We start from the raw sequence: 17,431 nt of genomic DNA, 5'->3' as shown, positions 1-17,431 counted from the left end.
TATAAAAGGCAGAGCAAATAGCTGAATAAACTCGGTGTCGACTGCACTCTCTCCATGTGAGTCTCTTTCTTTGAGCTATAACCATAGGAGTGTGCTACAGTGGTGATCCTGACTGGTCCGAACTCAATGATGGGAGATAAGCCTGCAATCAAAGTGGTATCATTGAAGCTGCCGGACTTCTGGACAGCACAACTATGGGCGTAGTTCCAGCAAGCCAAGGCACAGTTTGCCATTCACCAGATCTCTGCTGACGACACACTACTCCTACCCACAACCAGGACACCGCATCTCGGATCATCAACTTCCTTCAGCAGCCCCTGGAACAAGGCAAGTATATGGCCATCGAGGAGCTGTTAACCTGCACTTTCGGGCTCTTAAAGCGTGAGTGCGCAACCCCACTGTTGCATATGGACAGTTTGGGGGTCAGACTCCTTCTGCCATCATGAGTGACATGTACGCTCTCAATGATGGCAACACCTCTTGCCCACTGTTTTAGCAGATCTTTGTGGAGTGGATGCCTGAAGCTCATTGTAGAAGAGGACTTTGATGACCTCAGAAAGGGAGCAGTCTGAGCGGACATGCTATGCTAGAACAGGTGATGATGCCTCAGTAACAGCAACTAACCAACCACCTGAGCGACGGAACCCACCGGTGAGCAGTATTGTTTTTTATCATCAAAGTGGGATTCCAAGGCCCATCGATGCCACTCTCCCTGCACGTTCCAGGGGAACACCAAAGCCAGCTGTTGTTGATGGCTGCGATGACCGGCTGACAACACAGCCTCCTCCATGCCCAGGATTCCCTGTCTGGATGCCCCTTCCTGGTCATTACCGAGGCCCAAATCAACACTCTTCCCCGTCCAATTTCAAGGCACACAGCGGGAAGGTACACCAAGAACAAAAGGCGACCAATAACTCTAATGTCAGGACGTTTGGCATCCACACAATTCCCTTTTGCTTCAGAGATGAACATTTCACATGGAAGTTCATGGTAGTGGCCATTCAGCAACCGTTACTGGGCACCGGCTTTCTCAGGGCCAACCCCTTGTTGGTGGACATTAAGGGGCATTGACTGGAACATGCCCAGACTTTCCAAATCCTTTCACTTAATGGCACTGAACTTATTGCCATGGCCCTCTCCCCACCACCTGCATTTGGTGATAACTGCTGATAATGAATTTGCTTGGATCCTTATAGAATTCCCCTCCACTATGCCTCATATCAACTTGGCGGTGCCCAAACACTGGGTGAGGCACCAGATCATCTTGGAGGTCCCTCTTCTCCATGCCAGATCAGAGCGCCTTCCCCCTGAGAAACTCAACCTGGTTAGGGGGAGGAACTCGGCATTGTGTTGAACTCCAACAGTCCATGGACCTCCCCCTCCATTTGGTACCAAAGATGGCAGGGGTTTGGAGGCCTTGCGGAAACTACCACTGCCTCGACGAGGCCACCATGCCCAACAGGTATCCAGTTCCCCATACCCAGGACTTCACTACTATCCTACTTAAGCAACTGGTTAATAGACAGTGGCAGCCACTAGCCTTTTTCAATAAACACTTCAGGCCACCAGAGTTCAAGATCAGTGCCTTTGACTGGGAGCTGTTAACATTATACCTGGCAATTTGACATTTCTGTTTCTTTCTGGAGGGCAGGAAGTTCAAAATTTTCACAAACCACAAGCCACTCACTTTTGCTTTCAGCCAGCAAGTCCAATGTGGAGGCTCTATCACGACCAGTGCACGCAGCCACCCCAGGCATCAACTACGCGGCCCTGGCTAAAGCACAGCAAACGGACCTCGACATCCCACTCACCAGCCTCTGACTAGAGGATGGCCAAATTGCCCCAAGTACCCAGACATTGCTCTGCGATACCTTGACTAGTAGGCCTCGCCCTGTCATTCCGGCAGCATGGAAAAGGTGGGTGTTTGACTCTGTCCATAATTTAGCTCACCCTGCCATCAGGTCAACAGTAAAAATGGTGGCCAGTAAATATGTCTGGCATGGCTTCCAGAAATAGGTCACGTGGTGGGCCCAAACATGCACGCAGTGTCAGGCATCAAAGGTTCAAACACACATTAATGCCCCCTCTCACCAAGTCCTTCGAGCCAGCATGGTGATGATTCAACCATGTGCATGTAGATATTGTGGGTCCCCTACCAATATCCAGGGGCGCATGTTATTTGTTGACCATGGTCGATTAGCTGACCAGATGGCCTGAGGTGGTACTGTTGGCAGAAATTACTATGGAAGCATGTGCATGGGTACCGTTAAACACTTGAGTGGTACGGTTTGGGGTCCCCGAACATCCAATTTGGGGTGGGGGGGGGAAACCCAATTTATTTCTAGCCTGTGGGCTGCTTTGCACAACACCCTGGGGAACCAATTCCACCACACCACAGCACGTCACCAACGGGTTGGTGGAGAGATTCCACAGGCACCTGAAGACTGGCCTCATGTCCAGGCTCACTGGGCCGATGAATGTCCCTGGGTCCTCCTAGGCATTCATATCACCTTGAAAGAGGATCTTGAGGCATCCTCTGCTGAGTTGGTCTAAGGCACGCCATTAGTTATCCCAGGAAAATTCATAGCTGGATCCAAGGATATGGGGGAACTCCCAGCAGCTACCTTGTCTCACCAGCGTGAGCGCCTAGGCACACTGGCCCTTATGAAGCCCAGGGCAAAGCCAGAACTTTCATACTCAAAAATTTTACGGATTGTGGGTGTGTATTTGTACAATGCGGGGCACATCAGCCATCCCTCCAGTGGCCTTATGAAGGGGCATACCGCATCATCAGACACAACTACTCCACCTGCGTGTTGGACATCAGTGGCAGGGAGGAGACCTTCACGGTTGACTGGCTACATCCAGCCCACTAGGACTTTAGCCAGTCGGTCACTCATCTGAGCCTACGCGCAGGGGCCATCCTCCAAAAAAACAATACTCCTATCGCCGGTTCTGGCGGTGAGGGGGGGAGGTTCGTGTAGCGGTCCACGGCCTACTCTGGAGGTCGACACAGGCATCACTGTTCTCCACTTTCTCATAATGCTCTACTGGAAGAGTTTTGGGTTGAATAACCTCCATTGATGAACTGTCACTCTGTAATGACTGAAGGACCTAGCTGAGGCTTTTCTTGGGGAGGTGTTAACTTCTTCAGGATTATGTCCAGTGTTGTTTACTTTTTCTTCGTAAATTTCTTTGTGCAGCAAATACTGTATGAGCATTCCTCTCCATTAGTAAAAAGCATTCAGTGTTTGGGTCCATCTCTTCAGCAAGTTGTTCAAGTCTGCAAAGAAGTTGGCTAACCCCTTTACAGTGAACCTCTTCTTCATTTGTTCTTCTCCTCCTCCTGCAGTTTTCTTTTCCCTTACCTCCAACTAACTATTCACTCCTGTTCTAGCTCCAGAAACTCTTCATTTGTCAGTTCCTTACCAACTACCTCTAGGAGTTCTTCAATGTCCTCATCATTTATGTCTAGGTTCAGGTTGTTATTTACCATGTCGAAAACAGCTCCATTAATCCTTGCAATCTCAATCACCTTTTTCAAATCCCTTAAAATCATGCACATACCGACCATTTCAGTATTTTTTTTCCCATTCATGCATTCTTTGGTCACATCATCCTAGGCCCAAGCAAGGTTCTTTTGCAGTGGAAAATATTGTACTCCTTTCAGAACTGCATCAGTGTCTTGCCAGTGTCATCCATTGTAGTAACAGCCTAAGCAAAGGTCCTCCTCAGGTGGTAGCCTTGAATGCTGCAATAACCCGTTAGTCCATTGGCTGGATTTAAGAGGTGATGTTTGGTGCGAGGAACACCACTTTGATGTTGGTGGGGAGGTCACCAATGTAAGGGGGATGTGCTGGAGCATTGTCTACAATTAGCAAAATCTTAGTAAGGAATGCTTTCTTCCATGCAAAACTTCTCCATTTCACTGACGTAGCAATCGAGAAGGGCATCCTGAAACAGCATTTGTGTCATCCAGGACGTTTTATTGCTCCTGTCATAAACTGGTACGGTGCGTTTGTTAATGTCCTTGAAAGCCCTGGGGTTTTCACGAAGCCAAATAAGAAATGGCTTTAACTTGTAACCATCAACATTGCTTCCTCACACCACTGTCGCTCTGTCTTTAAAAGCCTTAAAACCTGGCATTGACTATGGATAAAGGTCCTTTCAGGCATTCACTTTCCAGAATAAGGAGGTTTTATCCATATTTTTTAAATTGCTGGGGCAAATAGCCTCCCTCTACAATGAGTTTATCTAAGGTTTCAACAAATTATTCTTCAGCTTTCGCAGACTCACCACACACTTTCACGGAATGCAATGAAAAATGTTGTTTGAAGTGCATGAACCACCCAGAACTCGCTCTAAACTCTATCGTAGTCTAGTCCTGCTTTTTCTTTAAGCATCTAGAACAAGCTTCTTGCCTTTGCAGTGATCGTCAACGTGTTGAGAGGGACCTGCTTTTGTGTTTGGTCTTCAATCCACATCATTAATAATTTCCCCATATCTGATATGGGTCCCTCTTGCATTTTTGTTAGTCATGTAGCTTTCAGTGGAGCAGATCCTTTAACAGCTTGGAGAATTTTTTCTTTGTTTTAGAGGACCGTTGCGATTGTTGAGTGCGATGTGCCTAAATCGGGAGCAATAGCATTCACTGTTTTTCCACCTTTGTTTAATAACCTTTTGTTTCACTTCCAAATCAATATTTCTCCCTTTCCTCTTGCTGCTGCATCACTAGCTCTGGTTTTGCTGCCTTTGGGAGCCATAATAGGAAGTACAGTACCTACATACATAAGCCTTTGTATACAAAAGACACGAGATTCTCATGTTGAGTGCAGGAAGTTCTTGTGTACGTCTAATTACATCTGCAATGTCTGTTTTCCAATCAGGATTTCAGAACTCTATAACCTTATAGGACCATGGACACAGGTGTATATGCGGTATGTCGTTGCCCAAATGGACGGACAATGTATGTTTATATACATGTGTGTTATGTTTGTATGTATATACATGTGTATGGATGTGTTTATATGTATATACTTCTGTACATGTGTATGTAATTCTTTATGCATGTGTATAGTATGTATGTCTATATATGTGTACGTATTTGTGTATATGTGTGTACACACACCCACCCCAAAAAATGTCATGGTAATTCTGCCTAAATATTTTTTTTTTGTTTCCTGCTGCCTGCTCTTCGCATGTCTGGTGGCATCAACGGTGAGGTGAGACTGATGTTCCTCAGCTGTCTCTTGCTTTCTCCTTTGTTTGACTCTATGGGGTTTGGTAAAGTTTCTGCCAATGTTGCTTTGCTTTTTCTTTTTTGGGCCCATATTGAACTGGGATTGGCCACTTGTTATTATTCTAAATGTACCTTGATGAACAGCACTGTGATTAATTGAGGTGTCCCTGGTGCATGTTCAGTGTTATTTTTGAACTTGTATGACCTTAAAGGTTAAATTCAATGAGGTCATGCATCAAATGTTACCCCTACTGAAACTCCTTGGATATTTCTAGAGTGCTCCATATTGATTTGCATCGAGAACAGACATACTTGCACAAATATATAGTAGATTCCTGGCATCTTTAGATTTTTTTAAAAATTCTATCAGCTCAGGGTTCTCTACAGCAAATTTTATATGATCTCCATTTACTAAAACTAATCTATTTTCTTGCTCCTGAAGTCACTTTGTTCTTTTCAACACTTCCTTATTTTTATAGTACCTGCAGTTTTGATATTGTGCAGCAAATCTATAAGATGCTCCTCTTATCTGAAAATTATCCTTTACCTTTTTTGTCTTATTCCATCCTGTCCTTTCCAACCATTTGCACAATTGCTTTGTGAAAGTACCAGAATATCATGTTCCTGTGCTTTCTTTTTCATTTGGGTGTTCAAATTGGGAGAAAATGGTTGCTGTATTGTGTCAGAAGTCTCTTCCAGGTTCTGATGACTTTGAGACCCTGAGTTTTTAATGGGACACAGCTGTCACCAATCTTGAGGCATGGTCAGTACTAGTTCTAAGTAAAGAAGTATTTAATTGCTATTAAAGCTTTGTTCCTTTCAGTATGCTTATGGACATGCATCTGCATTAAAGAAAAGGATTACTTAATATTGATTTTTAAAAAAAAAATAAATATTATTGATGGTCCTTCACAACTGTCACTACCACAGCACTTAGCATTCAAGGTTACAAACAGTATGCAGCACCACAGAATCCTGGATCTTTGTTAAACTCTCTGGAGAATGAAAGGTTTAACCAGGCCAAGACTCCCTTCAATTATAAGATCTCCAATCATACTGACAGAAGATGGCTCGATTACTTATTCCTTAGGCAATGGACTTATAAACAATCAAGAGATTTGGTTTAGACAGCTGAGCAAGACTCGGTATCTTGTCCAGTAATTAGGATTACTGGTGCATTCAAAGGAATTTTTCTTTTGCCAATAATCATTATTCGGAAAAGTGTTTCTCATTCATTGCCAGAATTGTAGGAGTTGAAATAATCTGCATTGTAAAGTGACACCAACCAATATACCAATAGTTCCTCTTCATGTTGTTCTTAATTAATGGGAGCAAACGAAAGGCAACATATCCAAGTCTCATTCATTTTGTACTTGAAATTATTCCTTATTTTAAACTAGATTTGTAATCCAAGTTTGGTCTACTTGCAAATCCTGCTGAGCTACCTTCACTCTGGTTAAGTTAACTTCATTAAATCAGATTCTGGGTTCACATCACATTAGGATCATGGTTATTTTGGGGTTTGTATCATCTCCATCATTAGGCAAAAGGCTCCAGTTTCAGAAAAAATTCTTGCTTTTAGAATTGGGCTTCCCTTACTGCTGGCATCTTTTTGCTGAGCCTGGAAACAGTCACTCCTATCAATATATATTTAAATATAAAATTAACACCTGGATATTTGAAATGTAAAGCCTTGCAATGTAACAATTTGAACAAGGCATTGAAAATGTTTGTGAACTGTTTAATCAGATGCAACTTGTTTTACAGAGGATTGTGAGTGAATGGGATTAATTGAGTAGCTCTTTCAATGGGCAGTCATCTGAATATTAGTCTGATTGGTACTCTTCATTTGTGGGCTCACAGTTCAACTAAATGCATTTTTGTACCCACATTGATCTTATTTTAGGGAGTTCTGAGAGCAATGTGCAGTTTGTTGTAAAACTAGCAGATGGTACCTGGTGTTTTCTGCGGCTTCTGTGAGACAGCAGCCAAAGGTGGAATCACCGCTTTAGACTTTTGGATTACTGTAGATGTGTAAAAAGAAAAGAAATGTTTAGCTGCATGAGAGTTGTGACTCCCCACCAGTTATCTGTGACCACTGTCACAGCAGCAGGCCACTTTCTGACAAGGCACCCAGACAGTCTGTTTCAATCTATAGGCTGCCCTCTAAATGGGACTTCATGGTTTTTTTTTACATGCCTTTCCACTTCTACAGCATTCTACTTTTACAAATCATCCTCCCTTTAAAGTAAAAGGCTTCCTTTGGTCCAGTTCCCACTGCTTGTTAATTGAAGCACTTTGGTGTGGGGATATGTGAGAATGAATCCATTGAAAGGTCTCCTGCTCTGTTCCTTCCACTGTATTTGCTGACCCAAAACTTCACAGTGGACTGGCAAATCCTGGGACTCCAGCTCAACTGAAGATTCCAACTGTAGATGGCCTCAGGAAATATTGCCCATCTTGGGTAAAATGGGCAATTTTACATGGGTAAAAGCCACAGCTAACAGGTGAGACTTGTACCAAGATCAGCATGTCCCCTCATCCTTGAACAAGTTCTTCGGGTGCAGCATTGAAAGCATACTTACTAGAAGTATCACAATATTGGTACGAGAGCAGCTCTGCTCCAGATTGGAAACTATGGAAGGTGATGAATGCAGCTCAGAATGTAATGCAAACTCCCTCCCTTCCATGGACTCCACCTATGTCTTCTGCTACCTAGGAACAACAGCCCCTGTACTGATAGACCCATCACACCCTGGACACATACACTATTTTCCCTCCTCCCATTGGGGAGAAAGCTCAAGAATGTGACAGTGTGCACCAATAGACTTCAAGACAGTATCTTTCCAACAGGCTCATAAATGGACCCCACAACAGTGTTAACATGTTGCCCTTGGTATTTTCAATGCAACTCCATAATCTAAAATGTGCTCTTTACACAGCTATATGAATGTCAGAGATAACCTGTTATAGACTGCTTGCAAAATAACCTTCTCTCTGTATAATGTGATAAATAAACTTACCACTTTAGATATCCCAAAAGAAGCAAAAGCAAGTACAGAAAATATAGACACACCCTCTTCCAGAAGAAATAATGCGATTGTCACCCTTGGACTAAGGTCTTTTGTTCAAATAAAGCTACCAATTGAAATGCAAAGCTCTTGGGGATATTTACAAACCTGATAATTCCAACAGTAAAATTAAGTAGAAATAAACAATGTTTTATTTTGCATTTCTTTTCTGAATTGATGGTCTATAATACATGGGTGTAGTAAATTCCTGTGGTAACCAATTCTTTAACTGAGTTAGCTCCAGGAAACAATCTACTTTGCCATCTTGTCCTAATGAGCATCGACATGGCAACATGGGATCCACCGGATAGCCCATGGAGTTCCCTTTCACTGCCCTGTTGAGTCTTGTATCCCCACCTGATGTGGATACATACCATGTTAGTTCTGGTGACTCTGAGATGGAGGCAGGATGGCTCATCCTCCACCAGATAACTTGGGAACCCAGTCAAGTTGACAGTATAGCAATCGAGCCAAGATCACCTGACTGTTGTCCTATCAGGGTCTTGCTGATACATTACAGATATAGGGCAAAGAATTATTCTCCATTCAGGTGGATGGTCAACATTCTAAAATATGAACTATCTGTCTGGGAGAAATGTCAGAACCGTTTCCACTTCTCAAACTCCCTACAAAAATGTTAAATATTGTGAAGAAACTGTGGAAAAATTAAGTTGCAGATAAACCTGCAGAATGAAGTTAAATTTTGAAAGCAAAAGTTAAACATAAAGATACTGAAAATGATTTAAAAAAAATTATGATTGAATTAAAAAAACATTGGGTGAAAGAGAGAGGACAGAGGTAGAGGCAAGTGACCATTCCTTGTACTTACTGCCATAAGCGGAACTGGCAGCCACACCTGAAAGGAAATCAGAAGCAGATGTTAAGGAAACTAGCATTGATTCGATGGGCCACATGTCTGCCTTCCATGCTGTAACAATTAAACTCAGATGGTGAGAGTACTGCAATTAGCCTCTGGCCTGCATTTTGCTCTGTTGCTTGTTGATGTAGAGTGGCTGTTGACAAAACGCAGGGTTAACAGCTTTGTGTATAACATTCATAGATGCATGTTGCCATCTGGGCGCTTGTGGAGAAACAGTTTCCCTCGATTTCACAGGGCAATTGGTTTCCCCATTGTCACACCAATGGTGTGCATGGTGCTCCCTACACCTTATGACAAGCCGTCAGGATATATGATGAAGAGTTGCAGTAAATGAATATTGGGCCGCTTACTCATGGAAATGAAGGATAAGAGGTTTATCTAACACCAGTGAAGCAAGTGAACTAGATTCATACCTAAAGTGTAGGGCTAATAGGTCAATTTATAAAGTCGTGTCACATGTGCTGAAGCTATAGAAACAGAGAATTTTGGCCAGTGTCCAGCAATTGTTTGAGACTGCACAACCTTTAACCTTTGCTGTAAACTCACAGCCAAACTTGTTTTATGTAAGAAAGCCCAAAGGGGTTGAAATGCCTATTTCTGGGTGATAAAGAGCTTATCAACTGTGAATAATGTTTTGTTCCATTCAGTTTTTCCTGAAATCACATGGTCTTTTGGCTGTTATTTCTATTCCGAGTTGGGTTGTCGGAAGCTGTTGACTGTTCATGTGCACTTAGCAACTGGTTTCCAATGATCCCACTAACATGTCTTCTGCTGTCTTTGCCCTAACTTTGAACTCGAGTTACCTGACCTGGAAAACAAAGAGTGCTTAATGGTTGATTGTATCTTGATTTGAATCCTTGATCTGAAGTTTTATTTGAGTAGAGAGTGTATTCATCAAAGATAGTACGCAGCCAATTACATGTTTGAAAATTTGGTACTTGTGTCAGAAAGACATTCCATAGCCTCTGTCTGACTGACCACTTGATTCAACCATTCTCCCCATGGGCAGCTGATGGTGGGAATTAACTTGCTAGAACTTGTTTTGTGCACAAACATGTGCAATGAATTATTTGAGAAAATTATTTCATTTATTGTACCTTTTGCTATTAAAATTGAGAGGAGCTGTACAGCAAGGCTGTCAGCCTCTGAAGGGAAAGAAAAGGGCAGATTTTCACTGCACCTGAGATCCCTTCTTCAGCCCAAGATTTCCCAAGGCACATACGGCCTGCTGAAAATTTCATGCATTCTGTCAGCAAGGAAGTGAGTGATGTAGAGCAATTAATCTGACAGATTTTTAACCTTTCCCACTGATAAATCTGTCACTGTTATAAAAACAATAATTTGTATTTATAGAATACCTTTAACATGAAGATAAATCATCCCAAGATGTTTTGTAGAGGAGAAATCAATAAATGGATACCAAACCATGTACATTAATATTATGACTTTAAAGACCAGCTTCTCAGAGTTGCTGTGTAGAAAATGTCTCCACCGGTAATTGATAGATTCCAGTGCTCATTTTTCTGCATGTAAGAAAGGAATAATATACATACAGCTGTTGGCTGTTCCCATTGGGTATGGACTGTAGCTGCCTGGTCGCCATGACTTGGCTTTGTAGTTCTTCTTGCACTTTCCACAGTCTTGGCCTGTTGTGTTGTGATCACATTCACACATCAAGTTCCCTTCCTTGAAGTAGCAGCTGTTTGCGTGCATGTTGCACTTGCACCTGGAACAAGAAGCAATGGGGATAAGACATCAGTGAAACCATGATATATCTGGGACTTGTTGGAGACTTGTTTAGCTATAGTGCCAGCATGGAACTGGTACGATATTAGAAAGGCCACGAGTGTTTAGTGCTGTGTGCCTTCGAAACTCCATCTGCAGCTCCAATTAAAAGTAAGGCATCTGCCATTGTAATTCATGGCGATATGCCAATTCCCAGAGTTTAAACTAACAGCAGCAGTGATAAATCCCAGTATTCATCAACTTCTAAATTATGTACATTTATTTGATGAGTAATTTAAATAGGAGTTTGTTCAGTCATGTTCCCTTTTTTAGTGAATTGTCTTTAATACAGGCTGATTCAATCTTTCAGGAAAAATAGGTTATAATAAAACCCGAGAAGGCTTGAATTGCACTGTTTGCATCTGTGAAAAGTGAGAGTCAACACTTCATATTAGTGGACCAAAGCAATCATCATTCTGAGGTCATCCACCTGAAACATTCACCTGGTTTCTCTCCATAGAAGTTGCCTGATCTGCTGAGTATATCCAGCATTCTCTTTGTATATTTCAGAGCCCCAGTATCTGTAATGTTTTACTTTTTGAAAACTGCAGGATTTTGCCAATTCTGCTCAATTTTTTTAAACTAAGATTTGGTCTGAAGTTTCAGTTGTTTAAATTGGATACTAGTCCCATTCTCCAAATTTTTTTAAAAAAAGCCATATTTTACCAATTCTGTCTCCAAATGTAGAGACAAGCATTTCTCTCTTTTTTGAATTAGAAAGTGAGGAAATACTTTTAAATCTGAACTTTCACCTCTGTGGGACAGGTTAAAATGCTTAAAAGCCAATGAAATAACTTCAAGAACGTTGTAAATAATTTTAAACCTAAAGGAATACAACTTTTAAATTTAAGCTATAATCTCCATCTACATTTACAATACCACTTCACTTTTAGACTTTAATAAGCAATGATTAAGGTTTCTCAAGCCCTGTACATTTTCATGAAGTTGCTGTTCTAGGAAGTGCCAAAACTATTTGTAGTAAAGCAGCAAAATAAATGAAGGCTCTCTAAAATAACTACTGGTATTCCTAGTGGCACAAAATAATTGACGATATTAAACCTGTTTGGTTGTGGTTTCTTTTATCACTCAAGACATCCTAAAGCACTTCACTGCCATATAGTGTACAACAGCAAAAAGGCTATTTTGAGCATCTACAAAACATTAGTTTGTCTGTAATTGGAGTATTGTGTACAATTATGTCCCGTATTATGGGCACATAAATAAATAAATAAATAAATAAAGGGAATTATGATGGTATGAGATGGGAGTTGAGTAAGATTGATTGGGTGGTGTTTATGGGGGAGTTGACTGTGGATAGACAATGGAAAGCATTCACAGATCTAATGGAGAAATTCCAAAAATCATTTATACCGGTTTGGCATAAAAATAAACCAAAAAAGATGACTCAACTGTGGATAACAAGGGAAATTAGAGACAGCATTAGGTCTAAAGAGAGAGCATATCAATTGGCCAAAAAAAGTACCACAACCGAAGACTGGGAGCAGTTCAAGATGCACCAAAGGAGGACAAAGGGATTAATCAAGAGAGCAAAAATAAATTACGAAAGTAAGCTTGCGGCAAATATAAAAACCGACTGCAAAAGCTTTTATAAATATGTCAAGAGGAAAAGATTGGTGAAACCCAGAGTAGGTCCCTTGCAGTCGGAATCAGGGGAATATATAATGGGGAATAAGGAAATGGCAGACCAATTAAATTCTTACTTTAGTTCTGTTTTTACAAGAGAGGATACAAATAACCTCCCAAGGATGTTGGGAAACATAGAGACTAATGCAAGGGAGGAACTGAAAGAAATCAGTATCTCTAAGGACATGGTCTTGGGGAAATTGATGGGATTGAAGGCAGATAAATCCCAAGAGCCTGATAATCTACATCCTAGGGTACTTAAGGAAGTGGCCATTCAGATAGCAGATGCTTTAAGAATTATTTTCCAGAACACGATAGACTCAGGATCAGTACCCATGGATTGGAGGGTAGCTAATGTTACCCTACTATTTAAAAAGGGGGGTAGAGAAAAAGCGGGGAATTATAGGCCGGTGAGCCTTACATCAGTAGTGGGCAAAATGATGGAATCCATTATTAAGGATGTAATAGCGGAGCATATGACTAGCAGAGAAGGGATCGGACGGAGTCAACATGGATTTACAAAAGGTAAATCGTACTTGACAAATCTATTGGAATTCTTTGAGATGGTAACAGGTAAAATAGATGGGGGAGAGCCAGTGGATGTGGTGTACCTGGACTTCCAAAAGGCCTTCGATAAGGTCCCGCATAAATGACTGGCTTCCAAAATCAAGGCTCATGGGATTGGGGGCAAAGTATTGATGTGGATTGAGAACTGGCTGGCAGGTAGAAGACAGAGAGTTGGGATAAATGGCTCGTTTTCTGAGTGGCAGGAGGTGACCAGTGGGGTGCCACAGGGATCTGTACTGGGACCCCAGCTGTTCACAATTTACATTAATGATCTGGATGAGGGGATTGGATGTAATATCTCCAAATTAGCAGATGACACTAAGCTAGGAGGGGTTGTGTGCACGGAAGAGGGGGTCAGGAAGCTCCAGTGTGATTTGGATAAATTGAGGGACTGGGCAGATACATGGCAAATGCACTACAATGTGGATAAATGTGAGGTTATCCACTTCGGTAATACAAACCGGAGGGCAGATTACTATTTGAATGGCAATAGATTAAGAGATGGGGAAGTGCAGAGAGACCTAGGGGTACTTGTACACCAGTCTCTGAAGGCGAGCATGCAGGTACAGCAGGCGGTTAAAAAGGCAAATGGTATGTTGGCCTTCATATCAAGAGGGTTTAAGTATAGGAACAAGGATACCTTACTGCAGCTGTACAGGGCCTTGGTGAGACCCCACCTGGAGTATTGTGTGCAATTTTGGTCACCTGATCTAAGGAAGGATGTTCTTGCAATGGAGGGAGTGCAGAGGCGATTCACCAGGCTGATACCTGGAATGGCAGGAATGACTTATGAGGAAAGATTGCGCAAATTGGGATTGTACTCGCTGGAGTTTAGAAGATTGAGAGGGGATCTCATAGAGACATATAAAATTCTGGCAGGACTGGACAGAATGGATGCAGATGGGATGTTTCCAAGGATGGGAAAATCCAGAACCCGGGGCCATGGTTTGAGGATAATAGGCAAACCATTTAGGACCGAGATGAGGAGGAATTTCTTGACCCAGAGGGTGGTGAATCTGTGGAATTCATTGCCACAGAGGGCAGTAGAGGCAGGTTCATTAAATATATTTAAGAGGGAATTAGATCTATTTCTTCAGTATAAGGGTATTAAAGGTTACGGAGAAAAGGCGGGGACGGGGTACTGAACTTTAAGATCAGCCATGATCTCGTTGAATGGCGGAGCAGGCTCGAAGGGTCGAATGACCTACTCCTGCTCCTATCTTCTATGTTTCTATAAAAGGGGCCACGAGTCAGCATACAGGAGGGAAATTGAAAACTTGGCTGAATGGTGTACTAACAACAACCTCATACTCAATGTCACCAAAACCAAGGAACTGATTGTGGACTTCAGGAAGGGAAAACAAGTCAATGATCATTGGGGGATAGAGGTGGAGAGAGTGAGCAAATTTAAATTACTAAGAGTCCCTGTTTCAGAGGAACTTCATTGGACCCAAAACACAAATGTTGTTAGCATCTCTTTTTTTTTTCAGGAGTTTGGTATGACATTGGAAACATTTCCAAACTTCAATAGATGTGTAATGAAAAATATGCTGTCTGACTGCTTCATGGCCCAATATGGGGGCACCAATATCTCTGAGTACAAAGCCCTGCAAAAAGTAGTAGACACAGTCCAGTACATCACTGATAAAGCTCTCCCATCACAGAGAAAATGTACATGGAGCACTGCCGTCAGAGAGCAACTGCAATCATTAATGATCCACACCAGCCAGGACGTGCACTGTTCCTGTTGCTGCCATCAGGATAAAGGTATAGGTGCCACAGACTCGTACCATCAGGCATAAGGACAGTTGCTACCCCTCCATCATCAGACTCCTAAACAACAAATTCAATCAGAGACTCATTTAAGGGCTCTTACTTTGCACATTATTGATTGTTGAAAACAATTTTTTTTAAAACCCTCGTATCTCCTTTGGAGATTGGTAGATGCTGAATAAGTGAATTTGCCAACTGCTCGTGTGGTGTGATTGGCAAACTAACTGCTAGGGGGCACCAATTTTAAGCTTTTGTATTTTTTTTAATCTTCCCCTGATTTTCTTTTTGCTGGTTGCTCGAATTCCGGATAACTGAGATTTTAATGTATTTATTTTCTGTATTGTACAGTTTGTTTATATTTTCCTCTTTTATATACTTATCTTTTCTTGAGTAGAATTTTTGTTGCACTACTGATTAGAAATTCTGCCCACTGGGAAATGTATCTCAGGGTGGTATGTGATATTTGACAATAAATTTGAACTTTGAATTCAGTGGTTGTAAAGGTCTTGCAAAGCATGCAGAAAATTTTGATCAGCATTGCCTTGGGTCAATGGACTTCAGTTATATGGATAGACAGGAGAAGCTGGAGTACCCTCCCTACTTGGAGAAGTGTTCAAAATTAAGAAGGGTCCAGTTGAAAGGTGCAAAGAGAAACTATTCATGTTAACAGAGGGGTCAAGAACTGGAGGATAAAAATTGAATGTGTCTGACAAATAAGGGACAAAGCAAGGAGGAAATGTAGTGAAATTTAGCAAATAAGTTAAGAAAAAGTTTTCTAGTTTACTTGGAAAGAACAAAGGACTGGACTGGGTGTACTTTTGAAAAGCTGACCTGTGATTGATTAACTGAATGGGCTCTCTTGCACTGATTGTAATCCTTCCTTGACCCTTCCAAGTTCACTCAACGGAGGGAATTTGGATAGGCAGGGACTAATTGTAGGTTATCAGCATGCCTTCGTATGTGGAAGATGTCACAAATCTGATCGTTTTCTTTTGAAGAGGTGTCAAATAGATAGATGTGGTCTGTATGGATTAACCCAGAATGTCAATTTGATTGGCATGGACAAGTTGGCCCAAAGGGCCTGTTCCTTGATGTATAATTCTAAGGTGTGGTTTGTGATTGACAAATTCCCCTGGTATGGAGAGTTCTATATTTATCCACAGCATATAATGTAAAACCATATTGGAGCCTTTGAATCAGTCCATCATTATATGGACAGTAATTTATTTGCATGGCATGTCCACTTTCCTGAAGCCCATACACAGCAGAAGTTCCACATGGAATTACCCTTTGGATTGTCTGGAGGAGCTTCAGAATATTAAATGAGTATTATCAGATTGAGCAAGGAATGGGTGTCTGAACTATTTATAGTCTACACAACTCTTGATGTTGTTACATCAAGAAAGCTAATAAACCAACAGATGTGGGCAAGATAGGAGTGAAAATGCAGTATGTGCTTGGCACCCATATCTGAGATTAATTAGTTTACATATTCATTTGTTGTACTATGTTTAGAATGCAGGGATCTTATCAGGTAGAAAGCATCTATCTTGTGGTGATATGTATGCATGTCTGTGTATGGGTAGCTGGCCCACCCACTGATGACTCACTCCCTAGTAACTCCTTCCCTTGTGACCTGGCCATAAAGGCTGACCTCCCTCCTCCTGACCTTCATTTGAGCACATAGATTCGGGCCAGCTACAATCTAAAGTGTATTAAAGCCTATCGTTTCTCACTCACTGACTTTGCAGTTATCGAAAGAGTGTATCAATTTAATTTCCACATGGGATAGACAAACTGCTGTGACCCGACAGGCTAGACATCGATACACAGATGCCTGGAGCTACTGAAGAGTACGAGCAGTGGATCGAGTGCTTCACAAACTTTCTGGAAGTTGCAGTGACCTTGTGGACTCTGATGAGAAGAGGCTCTAGGTCCTGCAAGCGAGAGTCGGCCGCCGAGCATACCAGGCGATCAGAAGCTGCACGATTTCCCAGCTGCAATGACTGAACTCTGCAACCTCTACTGACCCCGGTTGAATGAAGTTTACTCACGATATACCCTGGTCTCGAGGAAACAGCAGCCTGGTGAGTCCATGGACAAGTTCTTTTGAGCCCTGCATGACCTGGGGAGAGACTGCAGGGGCAATATTTTTACCCCGGTCCCTGCAGACCAGTGTGTGGAGGAGTTGATTCAGGATGCCTGCGTGTCTGGGGTGAGGTCTGACTACATCTGTCAGCAAATGCTTAAGAAGGACAGATTGCCTCTGAAGAGATCCATCCAGCTTGCTAAGACCCTAGATTCAGCCCAATGCAACGCTGAGTCGATCGCTGCTGTTAAAAATGGGTCTTCCATGTGCAGGCACCTCCATTTTGGGATTCTGTGTTACAGACTGCCTCTGTGTAAGGAGACCCCGGCCCCACTGCTGCCGCCGCAATTGAGCACTCGAAGTGCTACTTCTGCAGCCAGCTG

At 42.2% G+C, this 17,431-nt stretch overlaps 1 protein-coding gene across 4 annotated transcripts in view; it reads right to left on the bottom strand.

Moving 5' to 3' along the window:
- ntng2a (netrin g2a) overlaps window positions 1-17,431 on the bottom strand; it is a 99,060-nt gene that overhangs the window by 20,136 nt on the left and 61,493 nt on the right. For 3 of the 4 annotated variants that reach the window (XM_069887004.1, XM_069887025.1, XM_069887015.1), the window contains 3 exons: window positions 10,744-10,916; window positions 9,140-9,166; window positions 7,195-7,263 (listed from right to left, as the gene is read on the bottom strand). In XM_069887004.1, the coding sequence (XP_069743105.1) occupies window positions 7,195-7,263; window positions 9,140-9,166; window positions 10,744-10,916 (269 nt within the window). The remainder of the gene's footprint in view (window positions 1-7,194; window positions 7,264-9,139; window positions 9,167-10,743; window positions 10,917-17,431) is intronic. The other variant, XM_069887033.1, reaches the window with a different exon arrangement.

The sequence above is a fragment of the Narcine bancroftii genome, chromosome 1 (assembly GCF_036971445.1).
Source record: "Narcine bancroftii isolate sNarBan1 chromosome 1, sNarBan1.hap1, whole genome shotgun sequence".
NCBI lineage: Eukaryota > Metazoa > Chordata > Chondrichthyes > Torpediniformes > Narcinidae > Narcine > Narcine bancroftii.
Note: the sequence above shows the minus strand (reverse complement) of the source record. Positions and strands in the feature narration are given on the sequence as shown.